We start from the raw sequence: 20,049 nt of genomic DNA on the forward strand, positions 1-20,049 counted from the left end.
CTCACTTTCTGTCCTTGTGATAATTGGATTTTGAAAAAAAATGCCTTTTTGTGAAAACAAGGATTGGTGATAAAGCTTCAGTGGAAATGCCTTTTCCCCATGATAGCTTTTTCCAGAAGTACATTCCCCTTTCTAGGAGTAGATTTCTCTCTCTTCCTTTTATCTCACCCCCATGCTTAACTATGGGTCATTTGTAAGTCGAATGTTTGTAACTCAGGAACTGCTTGTACATTAAACTGCCAGAAGATGTAACACAGAGCTTTTGAATTTAATGACAGTGTATTTATTATGTCCAACTCTCTACCTATCATTTCAATCTAAATTGACAGAACTGCTGATACTCTAATTCAGTATGTTATTGATGATGCACTAGATCAGGGATCCTCAAACTTTTTAAGCAGAGGGCCAGGTTACGTTCCCTCAAACTGTTGAAGAGCCAGATTATAATTTGAAAAAAATAATTGAATGAATCCCTATGCACACTGCACACATCTTATTTGTAGTGCAAAAAACACTTTTAAACAATACAACATTTAAAATGAAGAACAACTTATTACTATTTCAATGAGAAGTGTGGGCCTGTTTTTGGCTGAAGAGATAGGATAGTTATTGTTTTTGTTGTTGTGTGCTTTCAAGTGATTTCAGACTTAGGTTGACTCTGAGCAAGGGCCATATTCGGCCCTCGGGCCTTAGTTTGAGGAACCACGGACTAGATGGTTCCTAAAGCTAAAGTCATAATTCAGAAACTCTAAAGGTGATTCTACTAAATAATAAAGCAGGTCAGGGAATAGAAATTCAGTTGATGTTGGATGGAGTTACGTTACCTTTTGAAATATGAATTCACCATCTCCTTGAATCACGATGTCGAATTTCAATTTTGACCAGGAATATATTTGCACAGTGAAATCTAATATGCAAGCTTCTCTGAAAAATGGAAATGAATATAAAGTGCTATCTATTGTGGCTAAAAGTCCCATCTTCACATATTTACTGATGGGATCTGTGCTGGCAAGAAAGAGATCTTGGAGTAGATTAAAATATTGGTAAAATATGCAACTGCTGTAAAAAAAAAAACAGAGGGGAGGAAAAAGCTCATTTGGCATTATTAGGAATCAGATCAGAAGTGAAATGGCTATTACAGGTGTGGAATTCATAGAATCATAGAATCATAGAATCAAAGAGTTGGAAGAGACCTCAAGGGCCATCCAGTCCAACCCCCTGCCAAGAAGCAGGAATATTGCATTCAAATCACCCCTGACAAATGGCCATCCAGCCTCTGCTTAAAAGCTTCCAAAGAAGGAGCCTCCACCACACTCCGGGGCAGAGAGTTCCACTGCTGAACGGCTCTCACAGTCAGGAAGTTCTTCCTAATGTTCAGATGGAATCTCCTCTCTTGTAGTTTGAAGCCATTGTTCCGCGTCCTAGTCTCCAAGGAAGCAGAAAACAAGCTTGCTCCCTCCTCCCTGTGGCTTCCTCTCACATATTTATACATGGCTATCATATCTCCTCTCAGCCTTCTCTTCTTCAGGCTAAACATGCCCAGTTCCCTAAGCCGCTCCTCATAGGGCTTGTTCTCCAGACCCTTGATCATTTTAGTCGCCCTCCTCTGGACACATTCCAGCTTGTCAATATCTCTCTTGAATTGTGGTGCCCAGAATTGGACACAATATTCCAGATGTGGTCTAACCAAAGCAGAATAGAGGGGTAGAATTACTTCCTTAGATCTAGACACTATGCTCCTATTGATGCAGGCCAAAATCCCATTGGCTTTTTTTGCCGCCACATCACATTGTTGGCTCATGTTTAACTTGTTGTCCACGAGGACTCCAAGATCTTTTTCACACGTACTGCTCTCGAGCCAGGCGTCCCCCATTCTGTATCTTTGCATTTCATTTTTTCTGCCAAAGTGGAGTATCTTGCATTTGTCACTGTTGAACTGCATTTTGTTAGTTTTGGCCCATCTCTCTAATCTGTCAAGATCGTTTTGAATTCTGCTCCTGTCCTCTGGACTATTGGCTATCCCTCCCAATTTGGTGTCATCTGCAAACTTGATGATCATGCCTTCTAGCCCTTCATCTAAGTCATTAATAAAGATGTTGAACAGGACCGGGCCCAGGACGGAACCCTGCGGCACTCCGCTCGTCACTTCTTTCCAAGATGAAGAGGAAGCATTAGTGAGCACTCTCTGTGTTCGTCCACTTAACCAATTACAGATCCACCTCACCGTAGTTTTGCCTAGCCCACATTGGACTAGTTTCCTTGCCAGAAGGTCATGGGGGACCTTGTCGAAGGCTTTACTGAAATCCAGGTACGCTACATCCACGGCATTCCCCGCATCTACCCAGCTTGTAGCTCTATCGAAGAAAGAGATCAGATTAGTCTGGCATGACTTGTTTTTGATAAATCCATGTTGACTATTAGCGATGACTGCATTTGTTTCTAAGTGTTTGCAGACCGCTTCCTTAACAATCTTTTCCAGAATCTTGCCCGGTATCGACGTGAGGCTGACCGGACGGTAGTTGTTTGGGTCGTCCTTTTTTCCCTTCTTGAAGATTGGGACCACATTGGCCCTCCTCCAATCTGCTGGAACTTCTCCCGTTCTCCAAGAACTCTCAAAGATGGTTGCCAATGGTTCCGAAATGACTTCCGCTAGTTCCTTCAATACTCTGGGGTGTAGTTGATCTGGCCCTGGGGACTTGAACTCATTAAGAGCGGCCAGGTATTCCTGGACGACTTCTTTCCCAATTTGGGGTTGGATGTCCTCCAATCCCTCATCCACTCCATCTTGCTGAGGTTGAAGACTCTCATTTTGTGAGAAGACCGAGGCAAAGAAGGCATTAAGTAGTTCTGCCTTTTCCCTATCCCCTGTCAGCATTGCCCCATCTTCTCCTCGAAGAGGTCCTATCGCCTCCTTGTTTTTCCTTTTTCTACTGACATAAGAATAGAAGCCCTTTTTATTGTTTTTAATGTCCCTGGCAAGTCTGAGCTCGTTTTTTGCTTTAGCCTTGCGGACCTTTTCCCTACAGGTGTTGGCTATTTGTTTGAATTCTTCTTTGGTGATTTCTCCCTTTTTCCACTTCTTGTGCATGTCCCTTTTGTGTCTTAGCACAGTTAGAAGTTCTTTGGACATCCATTCTGGCTTCTTTGCACTTGTCCTATTTTTTCTCTTTGTTGGCACGGTTTGCAATTGTGCCTTGAGTATTTCACTCTTGAGAAATTCCCATCCATCCGTAGCTCCCTTGTCTTTTAGTATCTGTGTCCACGGAATGCTGCTCAGCGTTTCCTTCATTTTTTGGAAATCAGCTCTCCTAAAGTCCAAAATGCGGGTTTGACTTGTCTTAGTTTCGGCCTTCCTTTGTACCTCAAATTGCAGGAGCACATGGTCACTTGCCCCTAAGGATCCTACCACTTCGACCGCATCGATCAGGTCCTCCGCATTTGTTAGGATGAGATCAAGAGTAGCCAATCCCCTTGTTGCCTCTTCTACCTTCTGGACCATGAAATTGTCTGCAAGGCAAGCGAGGAATTTGTTGGACCTTGTACTCTTGGCCGAGTTTGTTTTCCAGCAAATATCGGGATAGTTGAAATCGCCCATGACTACTACATCTCTTCTCTGTGCCTGTTTGGTCAACTGTTGGCAGAAGACTTCATCAAGATCTTCCTCCTGGCTTGGGGGTCTGTAGTAGACGCCTACAACGACATCTTTTTGAGTCCCAGTTCCCTTGATTCTTATCCAGATGATTTCAAGCTGGTTTCCCAGATTGCTGTCTTGAATTTCTTCTGCAGCATAAGAGTTTTTGACATATAAGGCTACTCCGCCTCCTCTCCCCTTTGTTCGGTTTCTGTGAAAGAGGTTATACCCCTCGATATCTACATTCCAGCGATAGGAGTCATCCCACCAGGTTTCAGTGATGGCTATGATATCATATTTGTGGTGTTGTGCTAGAAGTTGGAGTTCGTCTTGTTTATTTCCCATGCTCTGTGCATTAGTGTAAAGACATGTGAGCCCCTGGGATCTTCCCTTGAGCTGTTTAATTGGGATTATTGTGCTTTTGGTACTTGGTCCTTGTTGTGTTTGTGCAGCCCTCCGTTTAGCCTTCTGGCGATTCCCAGACATTATGGGTAAAGTAGTGTTCGCAAGGCTGTTGTCCCCCTCCCCCGGTGGACCTAGTTTAAAGTGCGTCTAATGAGGTTTGCGAGTCTGTGAGCAAAAAGGTGTTTTCCTACTTGTGTGAGATGCACCCCATCCCTTGCCAGTAGGCCATCCTCCTGGAAAATTCAGCCAACAACTTTACCGTTTTCAATTCTGTTTTCAGTGTGTGCCCCCCCTCCCATCCCATTTACTGGGAAATTCCCAAAATCAGGAGGGGGTGCTGTTTTGCTGTTTTTGTTCTGGCAAGATTTGATTCATTGCTGCCATTGGGGAAACTTTAGAGGCCAAATTTGGAATGAAACTTGTAGGCCACTGTAAGCCTGCTAAGTTTTACCAATCCACTAATTGTGGGGAAATTTTTTAAAGATTTAGCATAACATTCTTTTTTAAAAAATATCACAAGAGGGGGCTCTGGGAATTATAAGAGGAGAGGAGAATAGACATAGTCAACCAGGCCTCTGATTGGCTGAGAAAGAAACATGAGAAACACACACAGAGAGAGAAACCTCAATGCCCATAATGCCCTGGAGGGAGCACAGAGGCTCCTTCCATGCCCGCACCATGCAAAGTGCTTCTGGGAAAGCGATTTCCCAGCAGGGCCCTCTCTCTGGAGGAGATACTTTGGGAAGCTTTTCCACCTTTTCTCTCTTTAGCTGAGCATTTGGCTTTCTCCCACCTGGTCCATTTCTGGCAATCCTCCTGCTGGGTTGCTGGATTTTACCTAACCCCAATAGTGTGGACAAGTCCTGAGTCAGCACAGAGAATGAGAGTATTGAGTAACAAAGGAAGACAATTTGTTTCTTTTCCACTGAAAAATATCATGACCATTACAGGTGAAAATGTAACTAGCTATGTCTCATAAAACAACACATAAAATGAGTTTGGTCCGCAATTTTATGAGCATCATCCCTTCTGTTTTCACTGTCAAGCTAATTGAATTAAAAAGTAGCATTTTGAAATATTATACTGTGATTCTTGACTGTATTTTTCTGTGAGTTGAGCACAACTCCTCCTCCACAATTCACTTACTGAGAGAAAAATTACAATATAGAACCTTCTAGTAATGAAAAAACATTTCTCAGTGTATAGCAGAGACAAATACAAAAAGGAATGACTGTTTCTCTGAATTCCTTTCATAGCCACATAGTACATACATATATGTACACATAACACCTCAATATATGGTTAGAAATTATGCAACTTTCCAGACTTTGTTGAAATACAACTACTAGTTTTCCTCATCTTTGCTTATGTTAGAAAGAACTCCAAGACTTTCAGTTCAGCAGCTTTAGTTATTTATTTTTAAGTTTTAGCTATTTATTTTAAACAGTAGACATATTCAGATCCTATTTTTAGTGTTTGTAGCTTTTTATGGTTCAAATTGTATATTGCATTGTTTTTATTGTTGTTAGCTGCTTTGGGTCTCTTTTTATAGAGAAAATCCAGGTTATTAATACATCATCATCTGGGGAACCACATAAAGGAACATAACAACAATGATTCATGTGAATCTTAGCTTTAATAGACATGGCCACCATAATTTGATTGCTTTGCATATCCAAAAGACTAGGAAAGAAAAAAAAACCATCCAGACAATAATTTAGCTTCTTTAAAAATCATACACTTAATATCCCGGTTATTGGTTACCCTTATAATGAAGAAATTTCTATAACACCACTATTTTACTAATCCCATGCTAGGGTGATATGACAACTTCTCAAGTTTCATGGGAAATGATGATTTTCACTAAAGTATAGATTGCTACTATAGTATCTATTTTATTTATTTATTTATTTATTTATTACTTGCACTTATTTACCGCCACTCTCAGCCCAGGGGGCGACTCGTGGCGGTGAACAACAACATAGAAAAGACAATTTACAGTAATCAGAACAATACATAACATGCTACTACTACTTGACATATACTTATACTAAAAATCCGCTTCGTCATATCATGGGTCATAGTCAGTCTCATAGTCGTGGTCCATTCCGGTCATCATTGCCAAGATATAGCACTCAGTTAAAGGCCAACTCGAAGAGCCATGTTTTCAGGCTCTTACGAAAGGCCATAAGGGAGGGCGCCTGTCTAACTTCAGCAGGGAGGGCGTTCCACAGCCGGGGGGCCACCACCGAGAAGGCCCGCTCTCTCGTCCCCGCCAGGCGTGCCTGTGAGGCAGACGGGACCGAGAGAAGGGCCTCCCCGGATGATCTCAAGGTCCTCGTGGGCTCGTAGGCCAAGATGCGGTCTGCAAGGTATTTTGGGCCGGAACCGTTTAGGGCTTTGTAGGATAGTACCAGCACCTTAAATTGGGCCCGGTAGCAAATCGGCAGCCAGTGGAGCTGGGACAGCAGGGGCGTTGTGTGCTCCCTACGCCCTGCTCCTGTTAACAACATGGCTGCTTTCCCTTTTCTACCTGTATGCTTTCCCTTTTTTCTACCGGCATGCTTTCCCTTTTCTACCTGTTAAGTAAAAAAATAAATGAAAACAAACCATAGAATCAACCAATTCCTTTTCCAATCAGTCTTATGATTGCAAAGACATGGTCTACTTGGAATGAAAAGGAACATTTTAGAATTAAATAACTCTGAAATGAAAAAGAATACGCATTTGGTGACTGACGGGAAAAAAAAATAACAACTTTTCCCTTTCTAACGGTGCCATCTTTTGTATTGCACTTTTGAAATAATGACCAAAGTATGCAATTTTTAGGGATGTAAACCTTCATTTTTTTAATCTTATATTTTATGATGCTTTTTCATATGTTGGCTTTTTTTTAAAAAAATCAAGTTTTACAAAATTTTATTGTTCTCACATTTTTTTTGTTTGCAAATTGAATTTTATTCCTGTTACTGCTGGTGTGAAAAAATATGGTCTTTGCCACAGCTTTCCAATACATTCTTTCTCGCTGAGGATAACAAAGTTTGTGAGTTTTCCAAACAATCTTCCTAATCTAGTTACATTTAAGCACCATATGGCTATAACTCATCCTATGCTCAGATCGTGGGTTGTCATTGACATCTGCACTGTAATAAATCTTGTTTATGAATTGATAACCATTTCTCATTTTGTGTAATATACTAAATGGCTAAATTTTCATTGTTAATAAATGTAGCAGTTTATAATTAATCAATAAATTTGTAACGGGCTAATAGCCCTGCCACTGAACTCACAAGTACTGTAGGACTTGTGCTGTTGTCCCTATGATAGTGATGTAATAGGTACATGAATAAAACATAATGAGTTGCATCACAATTGTGCTAATTTCTTTTAGAAAGTGTCCACAGCATTATGATAGGATCTTCTACCTTTCATTTGTAGATTTGTTTTAAAAAGGGATTACTCTAGGAAATATTATTTTGTATTTTTAAGATCATTTCCTTTGCGTACTGACTCCAACCTTCATAAAACATAAAATAATGATTGAATGATACCATTTCCTATCAAGATGCCCTGTTATTCTAGTATGCTGAGTCATACTGCATTAATATAGAAGGTGATATCTCTTTTATCATTGTCAAATGCTTTCCCTTTTCTACCTGTTAAGTAAAAAAATAAATGAAAACAAACCATAGAATCAACCAATTCCTTTTCCAATCAGTCTTATGATTGCAAAGACATGGTCTACTTGGAATGAAAAGGAACATTTTAGAATTAAATAACTCTGAAATGAAAAAGAATACGCATTTGGTGACTGACGGGAAAAAAAATAACAACTTTTCCCTTTCTAACGGTGCCATCTTTTGTATTGCACTTTTGAAATAATGACCAAAGTATGCAATTGTTAGCCACCTTGAGTCCCCATAGGGAGAAAGGTGGGGTATAAATAAAGTGAGCAAATAAATAAATAATATAATATAATATAACTATTGAATGGTATGTCAACGTAGATAAAATGTAATAGAGTTGGTGTGCCTGCTCTAGATTAGACTAAAATAAGACTTAGGCCTCCTTTTTGCACATAAAACACACAAAGAAAAACTGTTTAATTTTTTTCTTCATGAGAAACTGTTTATTCAAATGTGGCCTATCCGCTAAGCTGAGGCAATGTGGTAAGGGTTTTCTCTTTTTCTTCAGAATATCTTATATTTAAGCCATGAATTTAAGGACTAATACATTTTGTGAATTTTAGCAATGTGGCATCGCTCCAGCAAATGTTCAAGGAACTGACAATATTAAATAAAACAGTATATTATTTATTATCAGTCACTGAAACTTTTTTTAACAAAGGCTGCCTAGCAGCCTCACTCCAGATTTAGTCCTTGTCCTCTGTCTATCTGGATTTTTTTTGTAGAGTTAACATTGGGAAATGTGTAAAGTATAGATAAGGATAAACAATCACTGCCTCAATAAACAATTCAATTAATCTAAAGTGGAAAAGAATGGCATACCTGACCTGATTGTTTCATTCCATGTATACATATTGTTAATTATAAAGTTCAAGTTTATGGGAACATGGTGAAATTATGCTTTCTCCTGTCCTCCTCCTCCCCACACACACATACACAAACACACACACACACACACACCTTCCTCCTCTTCTTTCACTTTTCATAGATGTGTGTGTGGGGGGGGGGAGCAAAAACTCTGCCCCCTTTCCTCACTACAGGACCAGGCTTGGGTTGAATGAGAGAGATCCTTTGGGCCTTTCTCCAATTCATGGAGGGAAAGAGGGAGGATCCATCACCCCCATGTGGATTCCCCCCTTCCCACTCTTCCCTCTCCCGTGAGTCTCTCAATCTCTCTTTTCCCCTGCCCAAAACCCTCTCTCGTCAGACATGCACAGTCTGTACTGAATTTAAGGGATGAGCCCCTCCTCCAAAAATTAGGGTTTGAAATAAGATACTGTAGTTTCTTGGAGATATGAGAGAATTGGTCACTTTGGAAGGAAATGGCACCTCCAAGTGAAACAGAGAGGCTACTTCTGAAAAGCCTTAGCCATTGGTTGCTCTAGTTTCCTGCTTAAAATAGAACACTTAAGGTTTCTGTGGTTGTTTCACCCATATACTGCAAATGACATCCTGCATGCTTGCATTCAGTCACATAAATAAGATTGCAGGATTGTCAGGCAATATTTTTTTAATCAACATAGTAATTTCTGCCAGTCAGTGTGCTCTTAAAAGTAATGGACACAGGAGTGGTAGTTTCACTTCACTTCACTTTATTTCTTAGTTTGGTGAGACACCAGCACTCTTTGACAGTGAAGGCTAGATAGTAGATATCTCTTAAAACTGCAACTCCCATGACTCTATAGAATTAAGCCATGGCAGTTAAAGTGGTACCAAAGTGCATTAATACCATGGTATAGGTATTGGTGAAAGTAATAAGAGGCCCCTAGTATCAATGGTGTTTTACTTCAATGTAACACCTATTCGATTTAGTCCATCAGCAAACATACCTGTAACAACTTACATGAATCTTCCATCCTCAGGACAAAGGGCATTTATAAAATAACTAGAGACATGTCAGACATATCAGATGGAGATTATGATGCATGGCATTCCATGTAAGCGCCAGACTCATGTGTGTAAATGAATACTTGAACAGTCGTTTTAATAAATAGTCTGATCTTCTCTATATTAGAACGATAATAAAAATCTTTACTGGAATCTAGAAAAAGATTGCATGATTAGAAACCTCTTCCAGAAAAAATGAGTTGTAAGAAAGAAACACATTAAAAGTTATTGCCTAGCAAAGACGTACTAAAGAATGATTATATTTTAAATTGAACAATTGTGGAGTTTACCAAATTTCCCAACAGAGCGAGGGTACCGAATTTCAGAACCATTTTTGCCTCAATCCCAGAGCTCTGAAAATAAAAGTGTAAAATAGAAGCATCAAAAGAGCATTAACAACAGAACATTTTATAGTGGTGAGTGTTCTCACATTTTGACAGCATCAAATAGACCCTGCAACTCTTTCATCACAAAGAAAAGTGAGGACAAAAAGGCAAAGACAAGAAAAAGAATCTGCTTCAAATCATTGAGACTAAAGTGAATTAAACAAGATATGCTTGAATGGCTAAGCAGCAAATAGATACCAATTATCTGCAATAGTTTTGCTGTTCCCATGTCTTAATTTTTTTGCTTGTGCACCTTTTTCATGCCATAATGAGACAGCCTTTCTTCAAGGTGAGCAGGCAATAAAGTGGTTTCCTTGATGATGGAAATGCCTGTAAATGATAGGTGTCTAAATAGCCTGCCTTTTTCTGAAACACAGCTTTTCACTTCCACAGTTCATTTTTGTTGACTTCAAATGGAGAATCTATATCTTCAACAGAAACACTCATTTTGACATTCCTTTAATGATAGCATAACACACACACATACACACACTGTCAACCTACAAATACAGCCCAGATATTTCACTTTATCTATGATACACATTTTGGCTGAGGGCACTGGGAAAATATGACATCAAAGATAGAAATATCTGCCTTCCCTTGAGGCTTACTTAGATATGAACCAAGTGTTTGTTTCTTTTTTGAACATGTAAAAATGAAATCAGTTTGCATGTAATACAAGAGGCTTGAAAATACAACAAGGTGCTTGATTTGACCTGAAAATGTATTGGGGTTTGAGTATTTTTAGGCTGAACTCGACTGGAAAGGATTGGAGGACTTCAGATTTATATCTCATGTTCAATATTAATATAAATAATGGACTATATTATAGTGATGTTGTTTTTTTCTCTTTTCGACCAATATGGCAGACAGTGAGAGGACTCTCTTTTGCATATATATCTCTCTCTAGCTATCTTACATTTTCACAGCCTTGATTCCGTTTTTCCTGCACTGCCAAATACAGGAGAAAAGGGAAGGCGCTACAGACCAGTTCACTTTGGAGCTTGTCTGCTTTCCACACTCACCTCTAAGTCTAAGGTTCCATTGGGGCTTCATCAAAACTCCAGAGCATTTCTTGACTTTGCTTAATGCAGAATTAAACTGTTTTAGCTGGGTTTATCCTATATTTTTTTAAAAAAAACAGAAGTCCCCAGACATCACCTGGACATCCCATTTTGCCTTCCGATCCACTTTGGATTAAAGATATATTGTAGACAAGCTTTTTGTTCCATCAGCTGTAAATACCAGGAGTAGGGTGTGATGGCATGCCCGAGCCTTTGGAAAAGACTATATTGTTTGGCTTTTCTCGGGGGCTATCTGTATACCTTCTCTTAAGATTAAGACCCTTAGCAGACAGAGGCACTTTAGGCAAGGTGAAAAGATAACAAAATGAGTTTACTGCAAACAAGATGAATAAAGGGTTAACTTCACCCAGGACTATCATGAGGTAACTTAAATCAATACATTACAAAAGGAGCCTCTGCTGGCTGCAGTCATCTCTCTGGCGTCTTCTGCTTATGATGCAAAGTGATGGTTATAAACTGTCTCAATCTTCTTTCTTGTGAAGCATAAGCTGGTCATAAGCTTCTGTTGTCCTTTAGACTTGTGGTATAAAAATACTGCTGAATGCAGGTGCTAAGGATATTTGTTTGAATTGCTTGGGCCTAGGATTACCAGACAATCCCAAGCCTAAATCACAGCTGCAGAAAAGAGGGAGGAGTTCAGCAAAGAGCTCTCTACGGGGAAATGGAATAGACCAACTAAGGCTGGCCTCTGGGGGCTGTTCTGCTTGCATCATGGGATGCATGAAGTATTATCTTAAATATGGCAGTTGTATGTATGTATTTGTGGATTTGAAAGTTATTAACTGGGAGGTCACAGGCTTAAAATAATCTGCTGGAACAAGCATCATTATCATCATCATCATCATCATCATCATCATCATCATCATCATCATTCTTCCCTGCCTCTCCTCTTGATTCAAGGCAGGTTACAACATAGCTAAAATGCACTCATTATATAAAATATATTAAAATGCATGTCTACAAAATACATATATTAAAACACACAGAACAATGATTAAAATATAGTGGACACAAAACACAAGTTTAAAATTCATGATGAAAACTGGCTGAGTATGTGCAGTAACCTTTCTTTGGTTAATTTGGATTTCAGTAAAATTGTAGATCTTGGGTACCAACAAGAAATATTGTTGATATTGGAATTCTGTCTTTACATGTCTGTGTTTGTGATTTGACAAAAGGTAAATTTATGTGTCTTTTTAATAACTCCCCAGCAAATAATGTTTGGGTGGGTGACAATAAAACTGGTGCTTCAGTTTGGAGTTATTGTTATTTCATTATCTTATTTTAGCTGGCCACTGTGGAATTCCTGAGTTTATTGTCAATGGTCAAGTAATTGGAGAAAATTATGGCTACAGAGACACTGTTGTATATCAGTGCAATCCTGGCTTTCGACTCATTGGCTCTTCTGTACGGATTTGTCAGCAAGATCACAACTGGTCTGGTCAGCTTCCATCCTGTGTGCGTAAGTAAGAATGACAGAGGTTGTAGAGGACTTATATAATGTATTTTTACTAATTTGATGAAGGGAAAACTATTTAATAAGCAGCTACTACCTTGAAGCCTGGAAGGCAAACTTTCATTTCAGATATTTGTTTACTTACTCATTTTCGTACAACTAGAATCCAAAAAAAAAAGTCTCACTTTCACCTTGTCAGCACTTTAGTGTTCACACTGTGTTAAAAGGAGGCATTGCACATTTACACTCTAAAAGAGTAATGCTATTTCTCATTATCTTATGCATGTTGTTCCAAAGTGGAATAATTTTGTGTAACTAGCTACTCCTAAGCTATGAAGTTATGATATATCTTTTACTAGGCAAATGTATACTTGTAGAAAAGTATAGTGTGCTATTGGCCATAGTCGTAAACTATCGATGTCTATTTTGTATTATATAGCATTAATGGAATTAATAATTGAATATTAAAGTTTCCATTCCAATCTAGATTTCTGAAATTTTGAAGTATGTGAGAACATTTACATCAAAAATGATTAAAATATATACTCTTAGAACCTCATCACACTAGAGCATCTATACAATTTAAATCCAGTTGCTGCATCCTGAAGAATTCTGGGATTTGTCATTTAGGAAGGGACCTTTGAATTGCTCAGCCAGAGAGGTCCTGGGTCTCACTAAACTACAAACCCCACAAGTCTGCAGGAGGAAGCAACTAAAGTGGATAAATGCTTTTGTGTGATGAGGTCCTTAGTAACTCTTAACAGTTGTTTTGTTTTTGAACATTTTCTTCTTTTAAGCATCTTCCACAACCGAGTAATCTGTATTCTTTCTTAGATGTCAAAATGAGACATTAGACTAACACATTTTAATTATACTGCATGTGTGAGAAGTGATAACAATAAACTTCCCATCTTGCTTTTTCCTGATGTTAGCTATTAGCTGTGGCCATCCCGGTAGTCCAATTTATGGAAGAACGAGTGGAAATGGTTTCAACTTTAATGATGTTGTGACATTCTCTTGCAATACTGGTTATGTTATGCAAGGACCAACCAAAGCTCAGTGCCAAGCGAACAGACAGTGGAGTCATCCTCCTCCAATATGCAAAGGTATGAGTCAGACCTCTGTTGTTTGTGTGACATGAGCCAAACTATACAATTAAAAATATATAGCTACTCTAATTTTCATATAGCCCTTAGAGGTGCCCAGAAAGCCAATTGAGAGGATTTATGAGTGCCTTTGAACTTTTTTTGAAATTTACAGAGAGCTTATTGGGAAAAGAAAAATACCTCTCTCTCTCCCTTGGGGGATTTTATGATATTGTCATTGTAGGTCCAACACTATTCTAGCCTAATGTCTCTTATAGGCTTAAAAGAAAAATGATTTGAAATAGATACATTTAAGATTTGAAATCTTAATCCTATATTCAAAAACAATGTACTTTTCTATACATCACTTTTCCCTTCCAGTATGGATTGACCCTATATACTCATGTATAAGACTAGAAATTTTAGTTTAAGAAATCAACCCCAAAATCTTGGCCAGTTTATCAATGTGAATTCTATACATTAAATCATATATATATATATATATATATATATATATGGCCTTTTTTTAATGCCTGAGTGAGGAAATTGCAGTAGTCTGTGGCGATGGTCCCCTGAAGTGGTATTGGTGCTTTCCCCCTCTGTAAAATGACCCTCCACCTATCTATGGGTCATATAAAAATTCATAATTTTGACCACAAAACTATCCTCAACATATACATGAGGTCAACCTTAACATGAAAATATACAAAATGTATGAGTTGGTAGAAGGCTGTGGAAGCTAAATCAATACAACATGTTAGCCCTTCAACATTTCACTGATGAAAACTAGGATTCATGTGGCCAAAAAAGATCAGAGTGTGGTCAGGATAGCAATAGTTTTAATCAGGAAGGACAAAGAGACTAGGAAAATTGCATCTACTATTTGCTCTTTGCTTTAGTCTACAGGGAAGAATTATATTCTGTCCACTCCTCTGCTCCCCAGCTAAAGTAACAGAGGACCATCTACACAGTCATATAATGCAGTTTGAACTACATTACCATGATTAGTGTAAACTCAAAAAATGCAGATTGAACTGGATTATATCAGTATACACAGCCATACACAGTTAATCTGCATTTTGAAATTGCATTATATGGTGTTGTAGATAGGGCATTAGTGCAAATTAATTTTGAGTTTCAAATTCTGTTTGCAATAATAGAAACAAAATTGAGGTGAAGGGAAGAAATAAGAAGTGAGAAAAATGGGACATTTTTAAAATAGTTGAAAACGTGGAACAGGAGTCTTTTTCATGTCAAGAGTGACTTGAGAAGCTGAAAGTCACTTCTGGGGTGAGAGAATTGGCCGTCTGCAAGGATGTTGACCAGGAGATGCCGGGATGTATTTTGATGCTTTTACCATCCTTGTGGGAGGCTTCTCTCACGTCCCTGCATCCACACACTCCCCGGGTTGGATTTGAACCAGCAACCTCCGAGTCAGCAACTCAACCTTCAAGTCATCAGTCCTACTAGCACAAGGGTTTAACCCACTGCACCGCTGGGGACTCCTGGGACAGGAGAGGATTATTCAGTACTGTTCCTGATAGATTAGAACAGATGGAGGACATTGTATGTCTAATACTTGAAACTGAGCTATAAATTGTAGCAAAATACAATATTTTATTTTATTTTATGGTGAAAAAACATCTTTGGAAGAACTTTTTTTGCCAGAAGATATAGCTTTAGTAATAAGATTGGGAGTTTGTTTTTTTAAAACAAAAAACAAACAAAAAACTCCAAAAACACTTAATGATGATAAATCTCTCTGGAGCATTGGTCAGTAATAAATAAAACTATATACTTTATGGCTCTAAGGATAGGAAACCCAAACTGTGTATTCACTGCCTTTATTTTTTCAGAAGCTAAAGTAGTCATGAAGTTTCAAATCACATTTTTAAAGGAGATTTGTCAAACTGGGTTGATAAAGTTCATTAAATCATGTCCTTCCTAAGGGGTACCAAACACCAGTTCTTGTTTTTAGACTATGACATTTACATCGATTTGTTTTAAAATTAATCAAGACTTGCTGTTGTCAGTTGAAAACTGGTAAACTTATCAAATAACTGCAAGCTTGCAAGTTGCTTTTACATAAAGTTAAGCTAAAGTATTCCCTCTAGTAGACTCCTGTCAAAGTGACAGGAAAAATATGGCAATCAAAATGAGAGAGAAAAATACTCAGAATACAAGAAAAGAAAAGGAGAAAAACATTTTTCTTTTATTTAGTACTGTATTTCAGTTCCAGTTTCTGGCATGTAATGTTTTTTATTCATTTTATATTTATGTTGCTATAATTGATTGCTTATATGAAACTGGCTAAAAGTGTTGTCTCTCTATAAAGTTTTATTATATTGTGAGTCCTCCACAGTAGTGAATTCAACTTTTCAAATTTGATTATTTAGAGATTTGATTTGAACATTATCTCTAGGAATATCTATTTCCTCCATTCGCTAAAGAAGATTCCTAGAAGTTAAAAAAATATTTATTCATGGTTTTCTGCTTCATAGGGATCATATATCTCAAATCACAGTGAATATGGAAGGCTGACTCTCTCTATAAATACTGACTGTGGTTTGTTGATAGACAAAAATACATGACTATGTAGGCACAAATTGCATCAAAGATGAAAGTGCATGAATGTCTTATTTCCTCTCATATTCTAGTGGATGGCATCATAGGACTGTATGAGGTTATTTATGTATCTATTAATATAATCACTGTGCAGATGTACACAGAAAATCATCCCTCTTTGATGAAGATCAGTAGATGGCAAATGGAAAAAACATACTGAATAACTGATGGCAATATTTTAACTGGGGCTAATTTCAGGGAGCATACTATGCCCCTGTTAAGGCAGCTTCACTGGCTTCCCATATGTTTCTGAGCTCAATTCAAAGTACAGGTACCTATAAAGGCTTATATGCTTCAGGTCCAATGTATCTTCGAGACCACATCTCCTTCTATGAGCCAGCACAGCCTCTTAGATCTACCAAGGAGGCCCTTCTTTTGGTCTCACCACCGACACAAATGCGGTTGGTGGGGATGAGAGAGAGCCTTCTCGGTGATGGTCCCCCAGCTCTGGAATACCCTCGCTAGAGAGATTGGGTTACCCTTCACTTCAATCATTCTGATCCAGTTTAAAAACATGGCTTTTAAAACAAGCCTTTAATCTTACGTAGATTTTTAAGGGTCAGTACAAGGACTTACTGTTAGTGTCACTTCAGCACTAGGCATGTGTTAATTGAAAACAACCTGTTTTTATCAGCAGCTATGAGGTTTTTTTATGCATTTTAATGTTTTATAATGTAATTATGTGTTTCTGTGATTGTAATTTTATGGTTTTATCATTTTAGATCTATGTATTGTTTATATGTGGCACTTTGCTGTATTTTGTTAGCCACCCTGAATCCCTTAGGGGAGATGGTGGAAGGGTAGAAATAATAATAATAATAATAATAATAATAATAATAATAATAATAACAACAACAACAACAACAACAACAACAACAATGTATGCTATAATATTTTTTTATTGGTTTCAAGTTTAGGTATAGTCAAATTGTATCTTATTAAGTACTAGTTGCTATTTCATTGGAATCATGTACATAATTACTTGAAAAGATTTCTTTCCAAGAACCAACAATTTTTGGTACAGTTTCTTTAAAAATATGAACTATGCATGTGATGCTTCTGTTCACTATTTTCTATTTAGTGGTCAACTGTACTGACCCAGGAATCCCTGCAAATTCTATAAGAGAAAGTAAAATTGAACATGGAAATTTCACCTATGGTACAGTTGTTTTTTATGACTGCAATCCTGGATATTTTTTATTTGGATCTTCAGTTTTAGTCTGCCAACCCAATGCTCACTGGGATAAACCCCTGCCAGAGTGCATTAGTAAGTATTTTAGAATATTCATTGTTAATTATGGTGGGGATTTGTTTTTGTATAATGCTTTCAAGCATTCAATGTTCTTTGCATGCTTTTTTTTTTTGGTCATGTCAGAAGTGACTTGAGAAACTGTAAGTCGCTTCTGATGTGGGAGTATTGGCCGTCTGCAAGGACGTTGCCCAGGGAACACCCGAATGTTTTGATGTTTTACCACCCTTGTGGGAGTCTTCTCCCATGTCCCTGCATGGAGAGCTGGAGCTGATAGAGGGAGCTTATCCATGCTCTCCCCAGATTCGAACCTGCGACCTGTCAGTCTTCAGTCCTGCCAGCACAAGAGTTTAACCCATTGCACCACCGGGGGCTCCTTTGCATGTACTGCATACATACAACAATCAGTCATATACTGCCTACATGCTTCAACAATCAAACTTGAAAAATAACCCTTTCTTTATGTTCTGTCGCCACTGGGTCCGAACAAAATGTCTTTATTCTATAGAACGCACACTTTAAACCCAGTGGGAAGCCGGGGTGCCCGAAGAGAGATTGTTAGAGACTTCCAAAAGTAATGGGCCTTAGAGTCTTTAAAAGTACAACAAAGTCTTTATTAAGGAACAAATCTTCAAACAAAACTTCACGGCTTTACTATTCAAGTCTTTAAGAGACTGGCACTAACTTGGTTTGACTGTACTATCTCATAAGGAAGAACTCTTTATAATCCCTCCCAGGCCGTCCATCACCTAGGCCTCGCTGGTCTGGGTAATACTGCCGATCCCCAAATGCGTCTGGAAACCGAGTAACCTACCAGACGAAGCTAGAAGATGTTTAGCTGGAATTCTGTGGTTCTGCAGTGATGTCCTGTGGAAACTTCAGGGCTGTTTTCCCCTCTGGTGCTGTGAGGCTGAGAGGCTGTGAGCTCTCAGCCAGAGCCTTTGGGACCTTTTCCTTCTGTTTCCCTGGAACTGGATGGTCAGTGGATGACCCCTGGATGGTCGCTGGATGGACCCCGGATGGCTGTTTCTATTTCCCCGGAAGGTTTTGAGGAATGAAGCCTTTCCTACGGGACTAGCTGATCTGCGTCCTATAGACTGGCTTCCTTGTGTGACTGACTGAAAAATGGCCCCTTCCCTCCAAAAACTCAAGAAGGGGCGGGACCAGGAAACCTAACTATAATTGGCAGGTGGCTTACCCTATGATTGCAGCCTGTAACAGGAAGCCACCCTGCCGCAAAATCCCAACCCTGGGATTGCAAACAAACATTAAACACAGCAAATAAATCTGGAGCTCCTGGAACAGCTGTTCCAGAACACTCCTGGCCTAGATTTCTCAACGATGAGAAATCTACACTATAATAAACGGCAAATCCAATTTGGAATAAACAATTACCCATTCAATAACAACACAACATCACAAATTGGTCTGTGTAAGACAGAAACATTGCCATTTTGGCACACTCTTAGTTTCACCTTCCTTACTAATCCATCCGGACTTGGCAAGGTCTCTGTAACTTTGGCCAAAGGCCACTTGAAGCGGGGTAAGGTTTTGTCTTTAAGTAACACAACATCCCCAACTTGGATGTTGGGTTTAGAGTCCTTCCACTTCCTGCGACTCTGGAGTTGAGCCAGATACTCTGCCTTCCAGCGTCTCCAAAACTGATTGGCAAGAATTTGAGTTTGCTTCCAGAGTACTTTGTAAGACTCTTCAGGAACAGGGTACATAATTTCCTGCCATTCTGAAGTCTTTTGAGTCAAAATGGACACAGGAGTGAGAAGCTGTGGAGTATCAGAGTCTGTGGTGATGGGCACCAATGGGCGGCTATTTACAATTGCTGTCACTTCCGCCATCAAAGTAACCAAAACATCATGGGTCAAATTCTTATACTTTAAAAACATAGCATTCAAAATCTTTCTATACAAACCAATCATACGTTCCCACATACCCCCCATGTGAGACGCATGCGGTACATTAAACAACCATGAAATCTTTTCTGTACTCAAATACCTATTGACACTGGGGTCCTATCTGGGGGCACTTTTAACTTAGGGATGGTGGCATCAGATGGAGCAATCTCGGCCCTGGCCATAACAAAACCTAAAGTGCAAGAGCTAGAGCCTTTTTGTCTGGCATAAGCCACAGCTGTGATAGCTTTCTCCAAAGCGTCGTAAAAGACATGGAGTTCGGTGTGCAAGCTCTGTAAAGGGCTCCTGGCCGTGAGTTGACGTGGGATGCTCAGCTGGTGTAAATCTTGAGCCTGAACGATTTGCTGTTTGGTCTTGGGATCACGCTGCATCTTGCGTCTCAAAGACTGCAGTCTCTTCTCTGTTACCTGTCTGTTGGGAGGCAGGGTAGGCCGGTCTGCTTTGAAGGGCAAAGGGGCGATCCAATTCCCTTCCTCGCTGAGAGTGACCTCGGAGTTCATGATGTTCAGGAACGCTTGCTCATCTTGGGAGAGCGCTGTGTTCTCGTTGTCCCGGGACACGTCGAAGATGGAAGAGAACTCAGATGAAACTCCTTGGCAGCAAACCGAAATGTGGCTGAGGCAACT

At 39.1% G+C, this 20,049-nt stretch overlaps 1 protein-coding gene across 8 annotated transcripts in view; it reads left to right on the forward strand.

Moving 5' to 3' along the window:
- The window catches only part of CSMD3 (CUB and Sushi multiple domains 3), a 661,396-nt gene that overhangs the window by 573,637 nt on the left and 67,710 nt on the right, over nucleotides 1–20,049 (forward strand). For all 8 annotated transcript variants that reach the window (XM_060775796.2, XM_060775789.2, XM_060775791.2 and 5 more), the window contains 3 exons: nucleotides 12,369–12,542; nucleotides 13,469–13,642; nucleotides 17,328–17,513. In XM_060775796.2, the coding sequence (XP_060631779.2) occupies nucleotides 12,369–12,542; nucleotides 13,469–13,642; nucleotides 17,328–17,513 (534 nt within the window). The remainder of the gene's footprint in view (nucleotides 1–12,368; nucleotides 12,543–13,468; nucleotides 13,643–17,327; nucleotides 17,514–20,049) is intronic.

The sequence above is a fragment of the Anolis sagrei genome, chromosome 4 (assembly GCF_037176765.1).
Source record: "Anolis sagrei isolate rAnoSag1 chromosome 4, rAnoSag1.mat, whole genome shotgun sequence".
In the NCBI taxonomy this organism is placed as follows: domain Eukaryota; kingdom Metazoa; phylum Chordata; class Lepidosauria; order Squamata; family Dactyloidae; genus Anolis; species Anolis sagrei.